The sequence below is a fragment of the Cynocephalus volans genome, chromosome 6 (genome assembly GCF_027409185.1).
Source record: "Cynocephalus volans isolate mCynVol1 chromosome 6, mCynVol1.pri, whole genome shotgun sequence".
In the NCBI taxonomy this organism is placed as follows: domain Eukaryota; kingdom Metazoa; phylum Chordata; class Mammalia; order Dermoptera; family Cynocephalidae; genus Cynocephalus; species Cynocephalus volans.
The window spans coordinates 56,292,476-56,311,950 of NC_084465.1; the positions used below are offsets into that span (position 1 = coordinate 56,292,476).

Here is a 19,475-nt window from a genome sequence, read left to right on the forward strand (position 1 = left end):
TGATCTTTAAAGAAGATATCTGTATACTTTGTAGGTTGTTGATATCAATTGGGAGTGCAGAATTATTTACTAAACAATGGACTAGACGGACATCTCTGTGTATGCAGACTCTCCTACCAATACTCATGTATTTGCATATGCCATATGAACATAAACTGTTCGTGGAAATCAGATTTCTTCTTTTATATCAATCAAAACTTTACCACAAACTCTTACGTGAAATGAAAATAAAAGTGTCACATTAGATTTTTTCTTTTTCTCCTTCTTTCAAATATGGGATACATGAGGTAGGTGAGAGCATGGTATTCCAACAGCGGTTTACATTCTTTTACTTACAGCCCTCATAGATGTCGGTGGGAATATGGACCGCTGCATGCTGATAGGATATTTGTCGTCCAAAATTAGCATCATCAATAAAAACAGGCTTTATTCTCTGGCTGCCTGGCTCGCTGTCATTTTTCTCAGGCTATAAGGAAAAGATAGACATAAGAAACAGACTATTATACTTTACACTAATACAGATATTTTCACATTCACTTCCTCATTTGCCAAGTGCATATTCTTCAAAGACTAGAGCTATAAGAATATTGTTAAATATAGTAAGTACCATGATGGCACTGGATAAAACATTTCCAGTCAAGTATTATCATTCACATCATATCCTCATGATATTGTCCATGTTAAACTATCTTCTCTCCTGATCTTCTTAATGTTGAAGTCACGTGGGATTATCCTGAGAGGACCAGAGCTTTGCAACAACAGTACTTATGAAGAGGTACATTTAAAGAACAGTATCTGTGCCTTTAAATGCAACCAAATTAAAATTATCAACTTTAAATAACTTTTACAATTTACGTTACTAAATTCATATTGGGCACTTGAGGATAATTCTTGGTTTGACGCCTTCTGATATACAACTAATGACAGCAATAAGATAGCAACGAAGAATCATTTTATGTCATGTTCTCTTGATTTTTGCATGTTTTTCATATGTGTCAATTTTTTTTTTTAAAAGAAAGTATACTAGGAAAGAAGAGATCCATTATAACTCTAAATACAATTAAATCTTAACCTCAACAAATTTGTCTCATCCAATAGAAACTAAAATTCAATCAATGGTGCTTCAAGAAAATCCCACTGGAGTTTAAAGTCGAAGATTCATTTTCCATCTACAGAAACTATGCTTTTGATACTGAATTACCTTGTTGTCCTCCCCAGCAAAAATCTAATAATTTTATTCATTTATCCAAAATGCATCTATGACTTTCTTTGTGCTATTCATATTAAAATTTTCTCAGTTGAAATAGTTGTTTGAATGCTTCCCTAATATTTTTAAATAAATTCAGACATGTATTTTTATTTTTAATTCCTTCACTATAGAGACTAATTTTTTCATATTTAGAAGTTAATCTCCTCAAAACAAAACCGAAAAGATCATATTTGACTACACCACATTACACAAAAATCACAACCTTCAGCAGCACACTGCAGTGATGCCCATGATAAATAACAGAGAAGGCAACTGAACAACCAGAAAATGTAATAAGAAGGTTGGTAGAATGTAGCAAGAACATAAAATCTGCAGGTCTACAAAGAAGTGACAGTGTACAACTTTGCATATTGTCCTGAAATTTAAATGACCAGGTAACACATTAGTATCCTGAGGTATTTTAAAACACACACACACACACACACACAGAGGTATTTTTTATCTATGAAAATTGCAACATTTAAAACACTATGTAGACAAAAGTATGAGAAATATAGCTTTTTGTATTTTTAACAATGGCTTCTAAAGCTGTAGATCCAACCCATCCTTAAGTAATAAAATCAATTTAGTAGCTCATGACCAAATTATTTTTTAAGTAAGACATTACTGAAAGAAAACAAAAGTACATGTGATAGAGTAAGAGGAAGAGCTATTTGGTGAAACTTGTGGTTTGGTTAGGCATGACTGGGTGTGTGTGTGTGTGCACATGCACACACACATGGGTGTGTGGGATTTGGATTGTAAAATTTGTCATTGACAAAAACGCTTGAAAACAGATCCCTATTTTTTATTCTTGTGAAAATCACAAATATACAGTTGTTCTCCAATTAACAAACTGAATTTTACAAAATAACAGTCATGTTGAAAATCTAAAATCAGGCAAAACACCCACATGCAGAAATCACTAATCACACTCTCCTCAAAAACAGAGGTCAGTATGTACAACATGAAGAAGAAAAGAGAGCCGGGGTGGGGGGGGGGATGACAAAGGAAAGAAAAACTACAGAGCAGGAGAACGCTTTACCTAACTTATATAACACATCTGCTTTGATTGCAATCAATAATAAATGAAAGAAAGAAAGTGATAGACTGTTCCTTGGGCTTCATATTCCTGACTGTAAAATAAATGATGTTGGGCTACAGATGTGGATTCAACCGTGAATTTTGACACATTTTAAAATTCACACTCTATTAGTCTATTCCTAGGTAATATTGACTTAAATAAGAGAAGGGCACATTAAAAACTAATGACCTACATTAATGACATGAAAGTAAAGAGGGCTCAAACTAATAAATGATGTAATTATTCCTCTCAGCTGCAAGCAATCTAAATTAGTAAAAAGTTTCAACATTTATTTTAAAGCAGTGGTTTCTCAAAGTGTGGTCCTTGGAAAAGCATCATTAGCATCCACTGAAACTTTTTAGAATGTGAACTCTCAGGCTCCACCCCAGACCCAGTCAATCACAAATAGCAGGAAAGGAGTCCGTCAATTTGTAGTTTAACCAGCCTTACAGGAGATTCTGATACAAGCTAAAATTGGAGGTCCACCACTGTAATCTATCAAAAGCTTAAACTAAGTATACATAATTATTTAGTTGAACTCCTCATCAAAACAATTAGGATTGATTAGTAATAAGTGTATTAATGAATGCCTAATTTTTGGTCCCCTCTATGTATAATACAGCTTTATTAACTGTGAATAACAAATGTATGCAATTGGTAATATGGTGAGAAATATTTGTTAAAAGATGTTTCAAAAGACAATAGTCCCTCAAGATACTCCACGGGTTAGCTCCATCCTGAAATAAATTGGGAAAATTCTGCACATTATATTCTTCTATTAACAGAATAGCAAAGCACATTCACATATCCAAGGCTCTGAGATATTCTGTGCTACAAAAAACTAACTGTGTTTAACCCAACACTTTCAAGCTTGTATGACCCTATTTTTTTCATATACCTACTACAAGGAACAAACAGGAAATACTATGGAATAGCATAGTGGAAAGGTATAAATGACAGGAGATTTGATTCTACACTTCTCCATCAATAACATCTTGGACTTGGGCCTGTCATTATTCCTTGGGTTTCACTTTCCTGACCTATAAAATAAATAATGTTGGGCTACAAATGAGTTCCTTTTCCTATGAGGTATATCAGAAACACCTGGGGAAGTCCTCACCCCCAACAATAAAGCAGCCCTTCACAATGGGGAGGGTGTCTTTTGAAAGCATCTCCCAGTTGATTCCAATATGCTCTTCTACCTAAAATTAAGAACCTCGAAACTAAAGGATCTGTAAAGCTATTTTCAGTGTTGAGAAAATATAGTCCCATTTCTATGATTCTATAAAATAGTACATTATTTCTACAAGCACATTCCCCAGAAGTCATATTTACATCTCTTTCTAGAAAATTTCAGATATATGAAATGTAGAAGGATTAGATGCTAGATAGATAAGAAAGACAGATGGACAGATGATAGATAAAATGCATGTATGAGTTAGGGTCAGGAATATGTAGATATGTGCAAATAATTCATTCACTCACCAAAAAAATATGTATTGGTAAAGTGGAGAAGAATTTATTCACATTGTTTATGGAAATGCCACTTATATCTAAATCTGGAAACATATTCAACAATAGCAGAATGGCCACAATAATTATGGCAGATAAAATTTTATATTGTTATTAAATAATGTAAAAGAATAATTACATTGGAAAAGTACATATATGCTGCATTTGTTTTAAAATATTAAGTTTAAAAGGTACATGTTAAGCAAAAAGAAAAAAAAAGTCTATTTTGGGAGAGGTAGAAGGAGAAATGGATATGTACATAGCAAATGTCATCAGCATGACTGCTGGCTCTGTAGTTATGAGAAACAGTTGTACTGATCATTGTGCCCTCTTATTTTTTCCCCAATAATACAATGAGCATGTATTATATTTGTGATAAGATAAAAATATTTTTATTTTTAAGCATTTTCTATAATGCTATTAAGCATTATGATTATCTTACTATGATGAAAATTATTTACATTTCTTCTGAAACCTCTCACACAAAAAATTAGCAGCTTTAAATACATTTTATGGTGGTTGCTACACATTTAAGTTACCATATAAAGGACTTTTAGGAATAACTTTAAAATAATAATGTACTTCTCAATTTGTATAATTATTTATCAAGACTCATTTTAATGTGCAGTTAATAAATATATTAAAGAAAAAATAATGCTGCAGCTCTCCATGTTTCTCCCTTTTGTAGTAGATTACATAAAATAATTTCATAAATATGCTACAACTTCTGAATTCAACTCACTCTTTAAGCTATTCAAATTATTGTTCCTGATACCATCATAATCCATGTCTTTACTTAACTTGTTATATTATGGAATAATGTAGTTTAAAATACAGCATTTAGACACAAAGGGATTGACTGACATTTTGAAGAAAAACTATTTAACATATATTATCAAATGTGTTAATTCAACATCTCAAATAAATTCCCCCCTGAAATTAAGATTTCCATGTTTTTCAGATCACATACAAGAAGAAATAGCTTATATTTCTTTCCAACACTTTTTTTTTCTCAATATATCGCTTCTGAAGTCTGCAGCCTACCATATATGCACAGAGAAACTGAGCACGTGGATTCTAAAACACATTCAAATGCATCTGGTAAAACACATAAATGAAATATAAGGTGCATGATTCTCAGACTATTCTCAATATAATTTCAGTTATTAAATAATAGATAAGATCACTCAGAAACAGAGGCACAGGCTAATGATAGTTGGGTAGGTCATTCAATTTTACAAGCAGTGCATATTAGCAAATTTAATTTGGTAAGTCACAAAGATAATTCTATGACAGACACTAAAGCTATTAAGCATTATATTAATCTCAAACTAAGCACTCTTAGAATTGATATTTATTTATAATAAAACATTGATTTTTAATATTTGGCTCTCTTTCATGTTAACTTAAAACTATTTCTACTTACAGCAAAATGTTCAAAAATTAAAAGTTTATATAGTTTATCTAAATTGCAGTGGAAACTAGCTTAACCATTTTATACAATCCATATTGAACATGCTCATTGATAAACTCTGCTCAATATCTAACAATGGCTATGTTTAGCTCCCACTGTTCTCTATTATTTTTGTATCCCACAAAATTTTGAAAAAATTAGTTGATACTGAATTAAAAACGGTTCATTTAGACCCTTGATAGAAGTATTGTAGTTGGTATTTTTATCTGTCTAGTGAAGGAGTTAAATCAATGGAGTCTTGTATGATGAACCAAATTCTTCAATAACCAGAGGCTGCAGACTTGTACACAATTCTCCAGTATGTATGGGTGCACTCTTTTAAATTTCTAACTCTAAAAATATTTTTAATATGTTACAGCCATTTCATAGATGTTATCTTATAATAGGGCTTTGCAACTTTTACAATATAGATATTACTGATTTTAGGATTTTTTAAAGCCTCAGTTGTATTCCCAATATCAAATAAAATTGTGGATATATAATAAGCCTTTAGTTATGGCATATATAGTCCGATATAAATAGTTACTGCAGATAGGACAGCTTATATTTAAAATAAACTTTTTTACAGGCACCACCAAGTATGAATATTCTGATATCTGGCATGTTGGTATCAAGACTATGGATTGAAAAGTAATGTTGCTTCTGTCACCACTAGTTCATCATTGAGATTTAAGCATCCTGTGCTGCTCTACTAGTTAAGGATGGTTACCAGTTCTGACTCCTACGGAGGAAAGCCTCCTTTTCAGTGAATCACTTGGATCAATTAGAAATGGAAACCCACCAAAGGAGCAGCTGATCACACCCAATTAACAAAGAATGAATACAGAGAAAGAGGTGTGGAACTGTCATCCAGTCAGAGTTGTTCTGGTCAGGTTGTAAGGCCAGGCTGAATACTACATAATGAATCTAGTACAGGGTTGTTCTGGTCAGGTTGTAAGGCCAGGCTGAATACTACATAATGAATCTAGTACAGGGTTGTTCTGGTCAGGTTGCAAGGCCAGGCTGAATACTACATAATGAATCTAGAACAGGGTTGTTCTGGTCACGTTGTAAGGCCAGGCTAAATACTATATAATTAATCTAGTACAATGGCAACGAGAACACTATTGAGTCTTCTGACTTAATTAGTTTAAGCTGCTATTTTCTACTTGAGGATGTGATGATTTGGAGAATTATTGAGTGGATAAATAGTTTTAGAAAGGAAATATGAGTTAAGTGACACTGACAAGATATACACTAAGGACTTATATACAATATTTGTGCTTTTGCTCTACTGAATCATAACAAGAAAATAAAATTTTAAAATTATGAATTTAAAGTAGCCATACTGTCCTTGCAAAAACATATAAGCTTAGCTAATCATTAACATGTTTGATATAGTAGTAACATTTTAAAAATAAATTCAGAAGATCTCTCCAGTTCTTCTGGTAATTAAAATGTTATAACTCCTTAGATTTACTCTGTGGAAAAACTACAGCATTAATTCTTCTGAAGCAATTTATTTAACATACTAAGAAAAGAATGTTTTTAAATTAAATGAAAAGTTAATATAAAACATCCATGGTCAAAAGAAAATTTAAGAAACAATTCTAGTTCTTAAAAATTAGATCCACTCTTCAGCTTTCATGTATTCTTTTACTAATAATTACTGTATATAAAAGGGAAATCACAAACAATAGGAGATAAGCAAACTTTGGGAAAAGGGGGGATCAGAAAGCAGTTGAAATTGTGCAATAACACAAAGAAAGACACATTAAAAACACTGTAGGGGATATCAAAGCATAAAAATATATATTTTCCAAATATGATGGAGTTAGTCAAAGATAAGTAAAAATACAAAACACAAAAATCTGAACTAAATTAAGTTAAAGAGGGATATTGATCACTACAATAACTTCTTTATTAAATTAAATTGAAAGGGCAAAAACAGACATTCTTTCAAATAAAATGTATTGAGTTTGCTGATGAGAATTATAATGATAACACTCAAAAAAGTTGGTATTCAGAATCTGAGAACATCCTTGAAATAAAACTAATGTATCTTCAGTTTGTATGATGAATGAATGCCTGTGAATCACCTGTCACAGGACCAGCACAGAGTGAGTGCCATTAGAATTCACAGTACAGGTGAGTGTGATGGGAAAGAGTTGGGAGCTGATTTAAATACCATATGCAGTATGAACTTTTCAAATCACCAGCATCAGAAAGGGATGTAACATTATAAAAGCATATCCACATCTGTGTTATTTCTAAATATGTAACCTACATTTTGGTAAGAGGCTGATAGGATATTTCTCTTCTACTAAGGGATTGTATGATTTCAGAGAAACTAAAAGTTCAATACAGCATTCCCCATGGAAACTAAGTACTATTACACATTACATTATACGAGGGTACTTTTAAAAGTTCATGTAAAGATTCATACTATCTTTCAATGAAATTTTCCCACAAACTTTTTGAGTACCTTTTTTTGGGCGGCTGGCCAGTGCAGGTATATAAAACCTTGACCTTCTTGTTATAAGGCTGTGCTCTAACCAACTGAGCTAACTAGCCAGCCCAAAAGGAAAATATTTAATTAAGGTCATTCTACTTCTAAGAAATTAAAATAAAGTCTTTATATTATGATAGATAAGTATACATTTCAAAATATTGTCAGAGCAAAAGAGGTTAAAACCAAAACAAAACAAAAAATCTTTACAAGATAGGAAGATGGATTATATTCCCTTGATATCTGAGGCCAAGACTGGCTAACGTTAAACAACTAAGATCTAATCAAAGAGCCCAGACTCTAGGACTCCAAGATTCACTATAAATGCCACTAATCCAGAATGACTAAGAACCAGTGTTTAAAGAATCTTTGCAAAGGGAGCATGTGCCCAAGTGTGCAAAGCATTAAAAATCCATCAGGACAGGCTTGGAAAATTTTTGAAAGCAGCCCCAGAAAACATAAGCAGAATTCTTAGAAGAAACTGGATCTGATCTACCTTGTTATTAGTTTACAGTTTTTTGTCCTATGAATCTTAAGGTGGCTATATTCCATTCAGGGATGCATGCATTAATTTTAACGTATCCATGGTAAACATAACTGGGAATAGTGGGTCAGATCAGTGGAAACTTACAATTTGAAGTCTAACGAATTTTTTAATCAAACATTTTATTTTACAAACTGCAAGATCATCATAACTAATAACAGTCAAAGATAAAGCTGGTTGGACAAAATGCAAGCCAAATAAATCAAAAATAAGTATGGACAGAATAATGGATAGATAGAATGAATTAAAATTTTATATCAAAAATGTCTCCAAAATTTTTAACCTTAAGTCTTGATTTATACCAGCTCCTTTCACAGGGCCCTATCCTGTTCCCATTTCTTTATGCTGAGAACCTTTGATCTCTTCTCTTCTAGCCATTTGAGAACAGAGAATAAATTATTTTTAGTTATAGATGCCTAGCACTACTGTACACCACTAGAACTTATTTTTCCTGTCTATCTGTAATTTCGTGTCCATTAACCATCCTTTGCCTATCTCCCCTCCCTCTCTGCTTCCCAGCCTTCGGTAACCACAATTCTACTGTCTACTTCTAAAAGTTCAACTTTTTTTTTTTAAATCTGTACATATAGCATTTACAACCCCAATCCAAAGACATTGCATCCAAAATAATTAAACCATTTATTTTAGATGCACAAAACCCAAGGCAATTCTTAATGACAAACAATTAATATTCTATCTCTATGTCATCATCTATTCAAGGATTCAATATCAGCCAACATCAAAGACTGAAATAAAGGCTGCATACTATAATATGGTTTTAAATAATGTTAGAAAAGAAACATAGACTATTATTCTTTTTAAAAATAATTAGGATAAATTCCATCACTCTTTGATGGATAGCCCTACTAGCTCATTGTAGAATCAGACATATTTATTTCTATAAAATAAAATCATGAAAAATTGGGCTTTTAAAAAGACATTTAGATAGGCCATTATGTTGGAATTCATTTTAATGTATACAAGACTCTGCTGAGAAGAAAATAAATAGCAACAAAAACATGCAAGGGAATTCAGCTGGCTAGCCAAATGTCCCAGACAGGTCAAGTTTTTAACATGATCAATAAAATAAAATGTAGCAAATAAACCAACTCAATCTAATGGCATGGGAATTCTGAGTTGAACTTATTTCATTTGGACTTCAGTCAGAAACAAAGATCTTGGAATTAGGTTAATAAGGGTTTGTAATCATCTGCTTTCTTTTTGCCTACTTTGGGAATTAAGAAAACAGTGCAGCTGGCTGGCACAACTCAAGCCTTCTGGGAAATTTGATTCACTTTCTTTAGGGAATTTAAAGATTTATTGGGTCAGATGTCTCTAAAAACCTAAACTAAGGTTGAAATAAATTTTATATCTAAGAAGAATTTGAATGTGGATTTTTGTAGGTAAAATGAAAAGAAGCTACTAATGCAACAATTATTTTGACATTTAATTTTTCTTTAAAATTTGAATTATATAAATTGCATAAAACCTACAAAGATTTCAAGAATTTGTGCACTGTGTTCACTTTTTCCTAAATGTTTTTTTGAAGATTCAACTATGATTTTTATTTTGTATGAGTGTTGTCTCAAGTTTTTCACACAAACACAAGGATTATATTCATAACGTTAAAATTAAAAAATCTCAATCTAATACCCTTTCATTATTGTTAACACATTCAGATATATAAACATGCCCCATTTGGTGCTAAAATAATTTCATATTGATTATAAATATTGTAATAATATTAATAATTAGCATTTTAAAAAATTACATTCATTAACATTTAGATTGCCCACTATGAGCCAGGAAATGACTAAATGCTTTAAATGTGTTAATTAATTTAATCTTCACAATAATTCTATGAGGTTGGTATTACTATAACTTCCATTTTACATACCAAGAGTGAAAAACAGATTATATGACTTTGGTGATATCACCCAGTTAGAAAATGGCAGAGCTGGGATTCAAATCCAAGCCAGAAGCATTCCAGTATACAATCTGTTAACTAACACGCTCTACCACCTTCTCTGTATAATAATGCATACAGCAATTGTACATGTATACCTTGTTATTTAGAAGAAAAAAAGTTTCATATAGGAGTATTTAGAAATAAAATGTCATATCATTATCTTAAAAGGTTTAAGTATATAATAAATGAAGCAGTTATGGAGACTCATACTATTTCTCTCTTCTGTATATTTAAAATATTTTTTCCTGATAAAAAGCAACAAAAAAAATCTTATATTGAGACTCATTTTAATGATGTAGCCTCTTTGGAAATAAACTATTATTACAACTATTAAATAAAACTGTTACAACCACTATTATTTATTGTAATTATATGTAGAATCAGACAGAACTTTAGTTTTGATGAAAGAATATAATAAGCCTGAGTTCATGTTTCACAAAGATTCATAATAACTTAGTTTATCATATCTGCCCAGACTTGGAACCAAAAATCCTGATTACTTATGGTAATTGAAGACAATTGTATCACTTGTAATAATTGTAGACAAATATTCTAAAATCTGCTTCTTGTTCTCAGCTTGAATAGGTTTTGGGTACAGGGGAAAACCACATTGTCTGTTTGACCTTGTTCTTAGTCCTGATGACTGTTCCCTGGGAAAAATGTGTGGAAGGGTCAGATGAGGAAGATGAGGAAACACTGTCCTTTGCCACACCCATCTTCTGCAGCCAGCCCCATTAGATAAACGAAAAGACACAAATGTCATCTTCAAATTAATTCAAATAAAAGACACAAATGTCTATCTTAAAAATTAATTCAAATATAGTCCATTATAAAAGCTAGCTTTGCCATTTTCCACCTAACTTCATTTCCACCAACCTTGAAACAAAACATTTTCATTTCTACCATGCTTGCAAAGGGTTTCCTGTTTACTTCGCAAATACAGCGCTACTTTAAAAAGTAAACATGTCTTCACAAATACTATAAAAATGATATGGGTATTGAAACACAAATTTAACAAGCATTACCTCAACAATTACTCTATACTGTGAAAGATAAAAACCGAGTAAGATTCCTACCTCAAATTGCTAAAAATTATCTCAGAAGATTAAACTCTGTATATGTACACTGAAGTGTAAGGTATTATACCATTAAAGCCACAGTGTTTATTACAAGTTGCTTAGAACACCCATAGGAAGAAATACCACTTGCTACCTAGATATACTAAGGCAGAATTCAAGAAGAGGTTATTATATAAATTGGCTTTTTGAAAAATACTTAACATTTGATTGAAAAAGTTGTAGGACATCATGATCAGATAATTAGAGGAGTGAATATGTTAACATTAACTAGCACAAGTTAACTGGACACAGAAAAGATTGTCTTAAATTTCTAGAAAGGCTATGTGCCTTATATCCCTCCATGAGAATTGTGGCTCACCAAGTAATTTAGCCAAGTAATACTTGCATTTTTAAGGTTCAAGAGGAAAATTTGTTTAAATGACTACAACCATATTTTTTAAAAATCATATTATACAATTATAAGGGGACATTAATTCTATCCCTTAATTCAGCCACTGCCTTAGCTAAATCTGGCTGTCAGTATTTATTTTATAGCAATAAGGTTAATATAAATACCATTGATCTAAGTAGAGGAGCATATACTACAAAATATCCTTGAGGAATCATCTTATATCAGAGTCCTTGAAGAGTTCACAACCTGATAGCTCCCCACAACTGACTCATTCAGATGTAGCTAATAGATTCTGAAGGAATAATTAATCACCTTTTAAATACTTGTTTTATCTTTAAGTGAGGTGTGCATCATCATTAAAATGAACAAAATCAATTGATTTCACTTGAACATCATTCTTTATTTAAAAATGTGAACTTGGGATACACTAGAGTAATACATGTGGAAGAAAAGTAGAAATAAGGAGATCCCAAATTTAATCTTGATTCCAACATGTACTAAATTCATAGACTTCTTTGTACGATTTACATCTATTGTGAAAGCTATTCTTCTTTGTCCCTAGCTACTCATATTCTGTACCTCCTACCCTGCCCCGCCTTCCCTTAAATGTTGCCTTTCTGCAGAGTCTCCCCCACACTATCTAAAGGCATTTTTGTTATTACTATTTTATCTTGTGCAGATGCATGAAATAGGCTGAAAGTAAGCCAATAGGGATTAGTGGAATTATGGCAGGCCGGAGAATGTGTCATATCCAAAGGTGTTCAAATTAATTGTCTTTTAACTTTGTGTAGCATACCAAAATATATCTGCAACTGAATCTGGCTTACTATATATGTAACATCACACTTGCTGAAGAAATTTCAGCCACTTGTTTTCAAATTCACTCATAAGCTAAACATAAAACTCTATTCTAGGCCATTCTCCTAAGCAACCAACTAAATATTTAGTTGCCTACCAGAAATCTCCTCTTGAATACCCTTGAGCAAGTTTTTGTTATAAATGTTCTTGATTTTTAAAAATCTTTGCCTGATGTACTGTAAGCTTGCCAAATCTGCAATTACATATGAATTTCTTTGCAGACCTGAATGTTTTCTTCCATTAAATCTTTGATGATTGCATCTAATCCATATGCTTTGATTTGATCTTTGGGAATACATGATTTATGAATATAGCTCTGAATTTGGACCTCCATATTTATTATCTTTGTTCCTATCTTTCTTTTTTGGCATTCAGGGAGTATTTCTGAGCATCATTGATGAATAACTTGCATTGTCCAATTTGTTAGTTCTTCCAATGGGAATTTGATTATAGCAGTTTTTGTTTTGATGATTTTATTGTAGTCTACTTTTTATAGATTACTGGGTCTTTCATTGGGGACACTAAGCATATATCTAATGTTTTTCTTTTTACCTGAAGTAACAGTATCTTGGAGGAAAATTTTCCTCTGTCTTTAATACTATGATATTTCTACTTTATTATTACTGAATTTTTCACAGATTCCTTCACTGACTATTTTATATTATATTAGTTTTAAATGAAGAAAAATCTATCTAGTTTCAGGATTGGGAAATTGTCACATGATTCAGATTTCTTTTAAGCATTGTCCTTGCTATTGTCATATTTGTAACTAGAGGGCAGAGGATGCAACAAAACATATGGTACAGTTTCTTATCAACACAAACAGCAAATGTTTTCTTCAGGGTATATATTTCAACACCAATCCTCCAGATTACAGAGACCCACACAAGTCTGGCTGAGGTTGGGGGTGGGGTGAAAGGGCCTTTTTAAAAAATGAAACAAAGTATAAAGAACAGAAATGGGAAAGTATGCCTGGAATGTAATTATGACACCATTGTTCTTAAGCCATTTCGCAGTTGTGTAAAATGAATCTTCACTTTTATTTTAGATTCGTTTATTTAGTGGGAAAGATACTTTTTTACTGCATGATTACAATGTGCTAGATATTATAAGAGCTATGTCAAAGGCTGTAAGTACACAAGAGTTGCCCTCTGGTAACTTATACTGCAGGAAGTTACCCCAAGGGAATAATTTGTAAATATTGGTTGTGCCTTCAAGAAGGGGAAATTGTCATTTCATTACCACAAATTATGTCTTCTTAGGAAACATTCTGGTAAAGCTTCTGCAGGGTCTTAAACACCAAACAAAGTCAATAATAAGTGACTTGAAGATCTGGAAAATGATTTGTGAATATAATGTCTGGAAATATTTATATATTAATAAGGTATCATATGAGTAAAGGTATATATAAAATTTAGAAGCATAAAATATGATATCATTTCAATAGCTCTTGAATACCTGAGACCAATGACTAAAATCAGATGATTGTCTTAGAGAGGAAAAGGAAATGATACAAGAGTATTGGAAAATAGAGAAAATAATCACTATCCTACTAGTTGTAAGAATGGAAAAACAAATTATCTCCTGCTAATGTAGAACTGCAGAAAAAATTAAAAATAATAACCCGAGGCTCAGGATTTATAATCTTTTAGTATCCTCCAGGAGACATAACATTTAAAATAGAAATCTTATTTAGCTCTGTTAAGTTAAATTTGATCTAAGTTGCCTCCATACTTCGAGTACTTATATACAAACTGCAACCTAACTTAAGAGTATATTCTTGTGACAAAAAGCTGAGTCTCAACCAATCACAGCAGCTGAGCTTCAGCCAAACACAGGATGCCACCCGACCAGACCGTGTCTATATAAGGTGAATGCCTTATCACACACCATACTCAACTAAGGCAAATGTCCAGCTGTAACCAATCAAGCTGTTTCTGTACATCACTTCCTTTTTCTGTCTATAATTATTGCCTACCCAAACTGCTGGGTGAAACTCTCTGAAGCTCTCCTAGTTCCAAGTGCTGTCCAATTCATGAATCATTCTTTGCTCAGATAAACTCTGCTAAATTTAATTAAAGTTTTTCCTTTAACAACTCTCAGGCATTGAATCATGCTATATTGACTCACAACAGTGATACAACAACTGTCTCACAGATAGGAAATGATTATGACATTTAATAACTTGCTCACTTAAAGAATCATGGAAATAAGTAAACATACATGTTAATGAGAAACCCTTGGAAATGTAACAAAATGATAATATATATACAGTAGGGTAACATGGTAATGGATACCTTTTTCCCTCCTTTTGACTATTCTATAATGGAGTCATATTCTTTATACATGTAAGTATATTCTTTATACATAAGTACATATTTTCACTAGAATCCAAGAATATTCAGAACTAAAATGAACTTTATGATCCATCCATTCAACTGTATCATGTCTTGTATGAGAGAATAACAGTTTGAATTTTACCAGGTTTTAATGCCCTGTGGGCGACCATAATTTTAGGACTAGACTGGGGCATGAATTAGTCTGATTCCTATTCTTGTTCTTTTTCCACTACGCAACACTCTGAAAATTATTCTGGCACTGCTATTATTTATATATAAAGAAACGGAAATTTCTACAAATACTGATCATTTTCAAGTTTTAATTGAAATGTTGATATTTTGCTATTTATAGGATTTTGATTTAATTTGCAAAAGTTCACCTCATGTCCTAAAAGAGACTGAATCCTATTTATAGGCATAGTTATAACTCACAGTACACTTTTTTTGGGATGGCAAAAGGCAAATAGCGAGGCAGGTTTAGTAAGTTCACCTACACAAATTCTGTTTTCTTTCTCTTAGAGAGTTTTATTTGAATATTTGAATGAACATCTGCGTAGACAAACTATGTAAGAAAATAATGAACACAGCTCAAGTATTACAAATAGCCTTGTGTGCACTTTTCCACTTGTAATGGGTGCTTATACTTTGAAGCATTGTTATTGAAAGTTGTGGTGCTTACTAAAAAGTCACATTTACATGTACGCATATGGTTGTTAAAATCTTGAACCAAAAAAAATGGCCAATTTTGGTGTAAAAAAAAAAACTTCCTAATTAATAAGCAAACCTAAGTAAATAAAACTTATTTGACATAAAAATTGTAACTTATTAGTTTAGAGAAAAAACAACGCATTTGCAGTATCGGTATCATCATCTTTAGGCAACACTTAATTGGAGAATTGCATGTCAGTCTATCTACTTTATTATAAAATCTTTGCCTTAGTTTTACAAATCAAGTGTATAATAAAAGTTGCCATTTATGTACCCTGAGGAAGATGGATGAATATTTTGCATACGTTTTTAAATAACCATATACTTTTAAAATATCAAATGGTGAAACAGAACATCCCTCCAAAATTGATGTTTATTCTGATTCCAATCAATAAACTATTAAAATAGTTTGTGTCAGTGGATAGTTTGTCCTTTAAAAGCCTCTTACATCATTAAAATGACATGTATATTCAGTATAAGAGGAAAGATATCCCAAACAAAACACCTGTGTCTAGAGGAAAGAAAATACTTTTTAAAACAATCTTAGTTCTCCATCTATGAATTGCAGAAAATAAAACCTCCTTCATATTTAGTGTTATTGTAGGAGCTAAGTAAAATAATTTGTATGAAGTGGTTAGCAGTATGCAGGCAAATTTAATGCTCAATAAACTATGGTATTTGGTATGGTAGTGGTGTAACTTGGGAGGCTGTGACATTTCATGGAACTATATTTATTGGTTTGTCTGTTTTGAAGACCAGCTCTACTTGTTTTATGTATTTTTTTTCACATTCCACTTTTAAATAACTGGAGGAAAATTCTATACCACAGTATAGGAATATGATATTTTATATTCATATAAAAGATGTGTGGATGATATATAATAATTTTATTATATTTGCTTCATTCGCTGATAGACCCCAAGTTCTTAGAATACCTAAAATATAGGTGTCCCTCAACAAATATTTTTATGTAAATATTTAAGTGTATCTAGATATTTTTTCTGATGCAAATAGTCAAATATGAGAATTTTTCAAAATTAACTGTAACCTTTATTTTATAATTTTGAAAACGTTTCCACCATAATGAAGTAATTAAAATGGCTCCTCAATGTCTATCCAAATGTGGCAGAAGTTATTAGTAATTCATTAGTGCTAAAATATCTCATGTTCTTAAATCATTTGAATATGCACATTAGAGTCATTAATTTAAAGAGGCATATTAAGCAACTATCACATTTCAGATTGACAGGCAGGGCCAGTTGCTGCACAATTTCTCGGGTACCATTCACACTGTAGTTGAAGTAAATGGTTCTCCCTGGTGTGTGCAGTTCAAGCCAGAGCAGATGTGCATGTTGACCCAGGTGATAGGAGCCAAGATACCGAGATGGAGGGGATCTGACCTCTCTCTTAAACCTTGCTAATGGAGTCTAGAGTGTCTAAGTCAGTACAGTGGATTGAAGTTGGATAGGGTACAGTGGAAGTTTAGATCCAGAGAAACATGGCATTTCTACTTACTAAGATGCCAAAAGTAAGTTATTAAAAATCACATAAGCACTAAAATTCATCATTGTCTGTGTGTCTAGCTAGTATTTTGCTTCTGCTATCTAACATTTTCTTAACTATACCTGCTAACTCCAATTTGTTCTATAAAACCAATCATCCATTATAACTAAGTTTTTCTTGGAATTTAAAGCAAAACTTTTAATACTCACATCAAGATCGTCCTTTGCATTGTAGTAGACAACTTCATTGCTCTACAAAAAAAGAGAGAGTTTTATTGATTTGAATAAAAACAGAAAATATCGTATCAAACATTGAGTACGTTTAATGCATATTTTAAATAATAAACTCCCATAATATTTCTTTCACAATATATTCCACAAACATTCACCTATATTTTTTCTTAGAACATATTAAAACAGTTTATCAGTGGTATTAGAAAAGCACATCTTGCACCAGGAAAAATATCTCGGTGTAGGTCTTAGAAACATTTGTCAAGAAAAAAAAAGTGAAAAATTCTTAAGTCAAAAAAGTTATATACACACATATGCACACATTAAATAATAATAGGATAATTCAAGAAGTATGTAAGATAAGTGTCTTCTTAGCACTTTATTAAAGCCATGATTAATACACACACATTTATACAGTGTTGAAATGATTCTTGAAGAAATGCGTATCTACACAACATCAGCAGAAATTTCCTCATGAGATTCAGATAAAAGATCAAAAACTGCTGGGAATTCAAGTAGCAAAAAAACACCAGATTATCTAACACATTAATATCCTCATATTCTAGCTAAGTGGTGAACTAGCACTGGCTCTTCAGCAGGAATAAATATATACAGACAATTCTGCTAGCCATCAATGTTGCTGAAATATACCACACATGTAAAAAGGGCTACAAAGGGTGTTAAAGATGGAAAATAGAAAAGAAATGATGAAAATTACTGTCAAAGAATTTGAAATTCCTATTCTTTGTGTCTCTGAGGCTTATTCTGTACAATGTAAAAATATTCCACTTATACTGATTTCTCTTTCCTTTTATCTCCTCATGAATTGACTGAAGATATAGTCCACCTTCCAAATGATACTAGCAGTAAATTGAGCATGATGTAAAGATGCATTTTTCTGTGCCTCTTAAACATCCACAAACATAGACATTCTAAAATTTTATTAAATGCAAACACATAACACACAAAATCTTTTTAGGAAAAGATAATTCTTGGGAAAAATTCACTAAATTAGTGCTTCTCAAAGTGTATTAAAAAATCACTAGTTCTTCAAGATATTAATAGACATTATACAGGAAAAAGATCTCATGCTCATATAACTCTAGAAAACAATAAACAAAGTTGAAACTCTCTTTTTGGCAGGACTTCACAGAGCCACAGTGTATGATTGTACATTATAAGTCTCCTAGAGGAAAATAAATCTTGTCTGGCTTCCTAATTTATTTGCCACAGAAATCTTTCTCCCCGCCACTTTTTTTTATTTTTATTTTTGAGAAAACATACCATAAGACTGAAGATCTATAAAATACAGTTCTTTATGAAGACCAAACAAAGCAAAAACTATGGAAATATCACAACATATGATTCACAGTGCTGAATGAAACCCATTAGTTTGAACTCATTTCATTTACAATTAATAGAACTTTTAAAATTATCACAATTGATGTTTTTAAAGAATTATTTAAGTAGCTAGAGAATTTTGATATGCATAAAAGTTCTAATTCCTGAAACTTTTATAGCATCGGTTTTGCAACAGTTAAAATACAAAATCAGAACTCATCACATACACAAAACAAGAGAATCTTCTGAATCCACCTGAGACCCAAACCTAATTACTAGTTTATTGATCCCACTTGCAACTCTGTAATTTATACTTAGGAGACAATTTTCAATTTAGAATGTGGATTCCAGCAAAAGTTAAAACACTGAAGAAGTTTATCTTCATTTTAGACCTTATTTTCTACCATCTATTTGCTTATATTTACAGAATTGCAATATGTAGAAAACAAGGTGAAGCTTGTTAAAATTCAAGCAGCTCAGCATCAGTATTTTCAACAGATATTCATTGAATACCTATATGCATATACTGTTGTGCCAAGAAAGATACAAAATAAGTTAAATATATGTACTCCTACCCTTTAGGCAAAATACTGGGTACAGATCAATTATATAAAACAACCTAGGTGTATAGCATTACACTTGGTCCATAGTACTAGAGCTAATGGACTAAATTGATTAGTCAATTTTTTTCCTATGTGTGACACAT

At 31.8% G+C, this 19,475-nt stretch overlaps 1 protein-coding gene across 4 annotated transcripts in view; it reads right to left on the reverse strand.

The window, feature by feature from the left end:
• The window catches only part of CACNA2D1 (calcium voltage-gated channel auxiliary subunit alpha2delta 1), a 486,082-nt gene that overhangs the window by 169,946 nt on the left and 296,661 nt on the right, over positions 1 to 19,475 (reverse strand). For all 4 annotated transcript variants that reach the window (XM_063100870.1, XM_063100872.1, XM_063100873.1 and 1 more), the window contains 2 exons: positions 17,408 to 17,449; positions 337 to 466 (listed from right to left, as the gene is read on the reverse strand). In XM_063100870.1, coding sequence (XP_062956940.1) covers positions 337 to 466; positions 17,408 to 17,449 — 172 coding nt within the window. The remainder of the gene's footprint in view (positions 1 to 336; positions 467 to 17,407; positions 17,450 to 19,475) is intronic.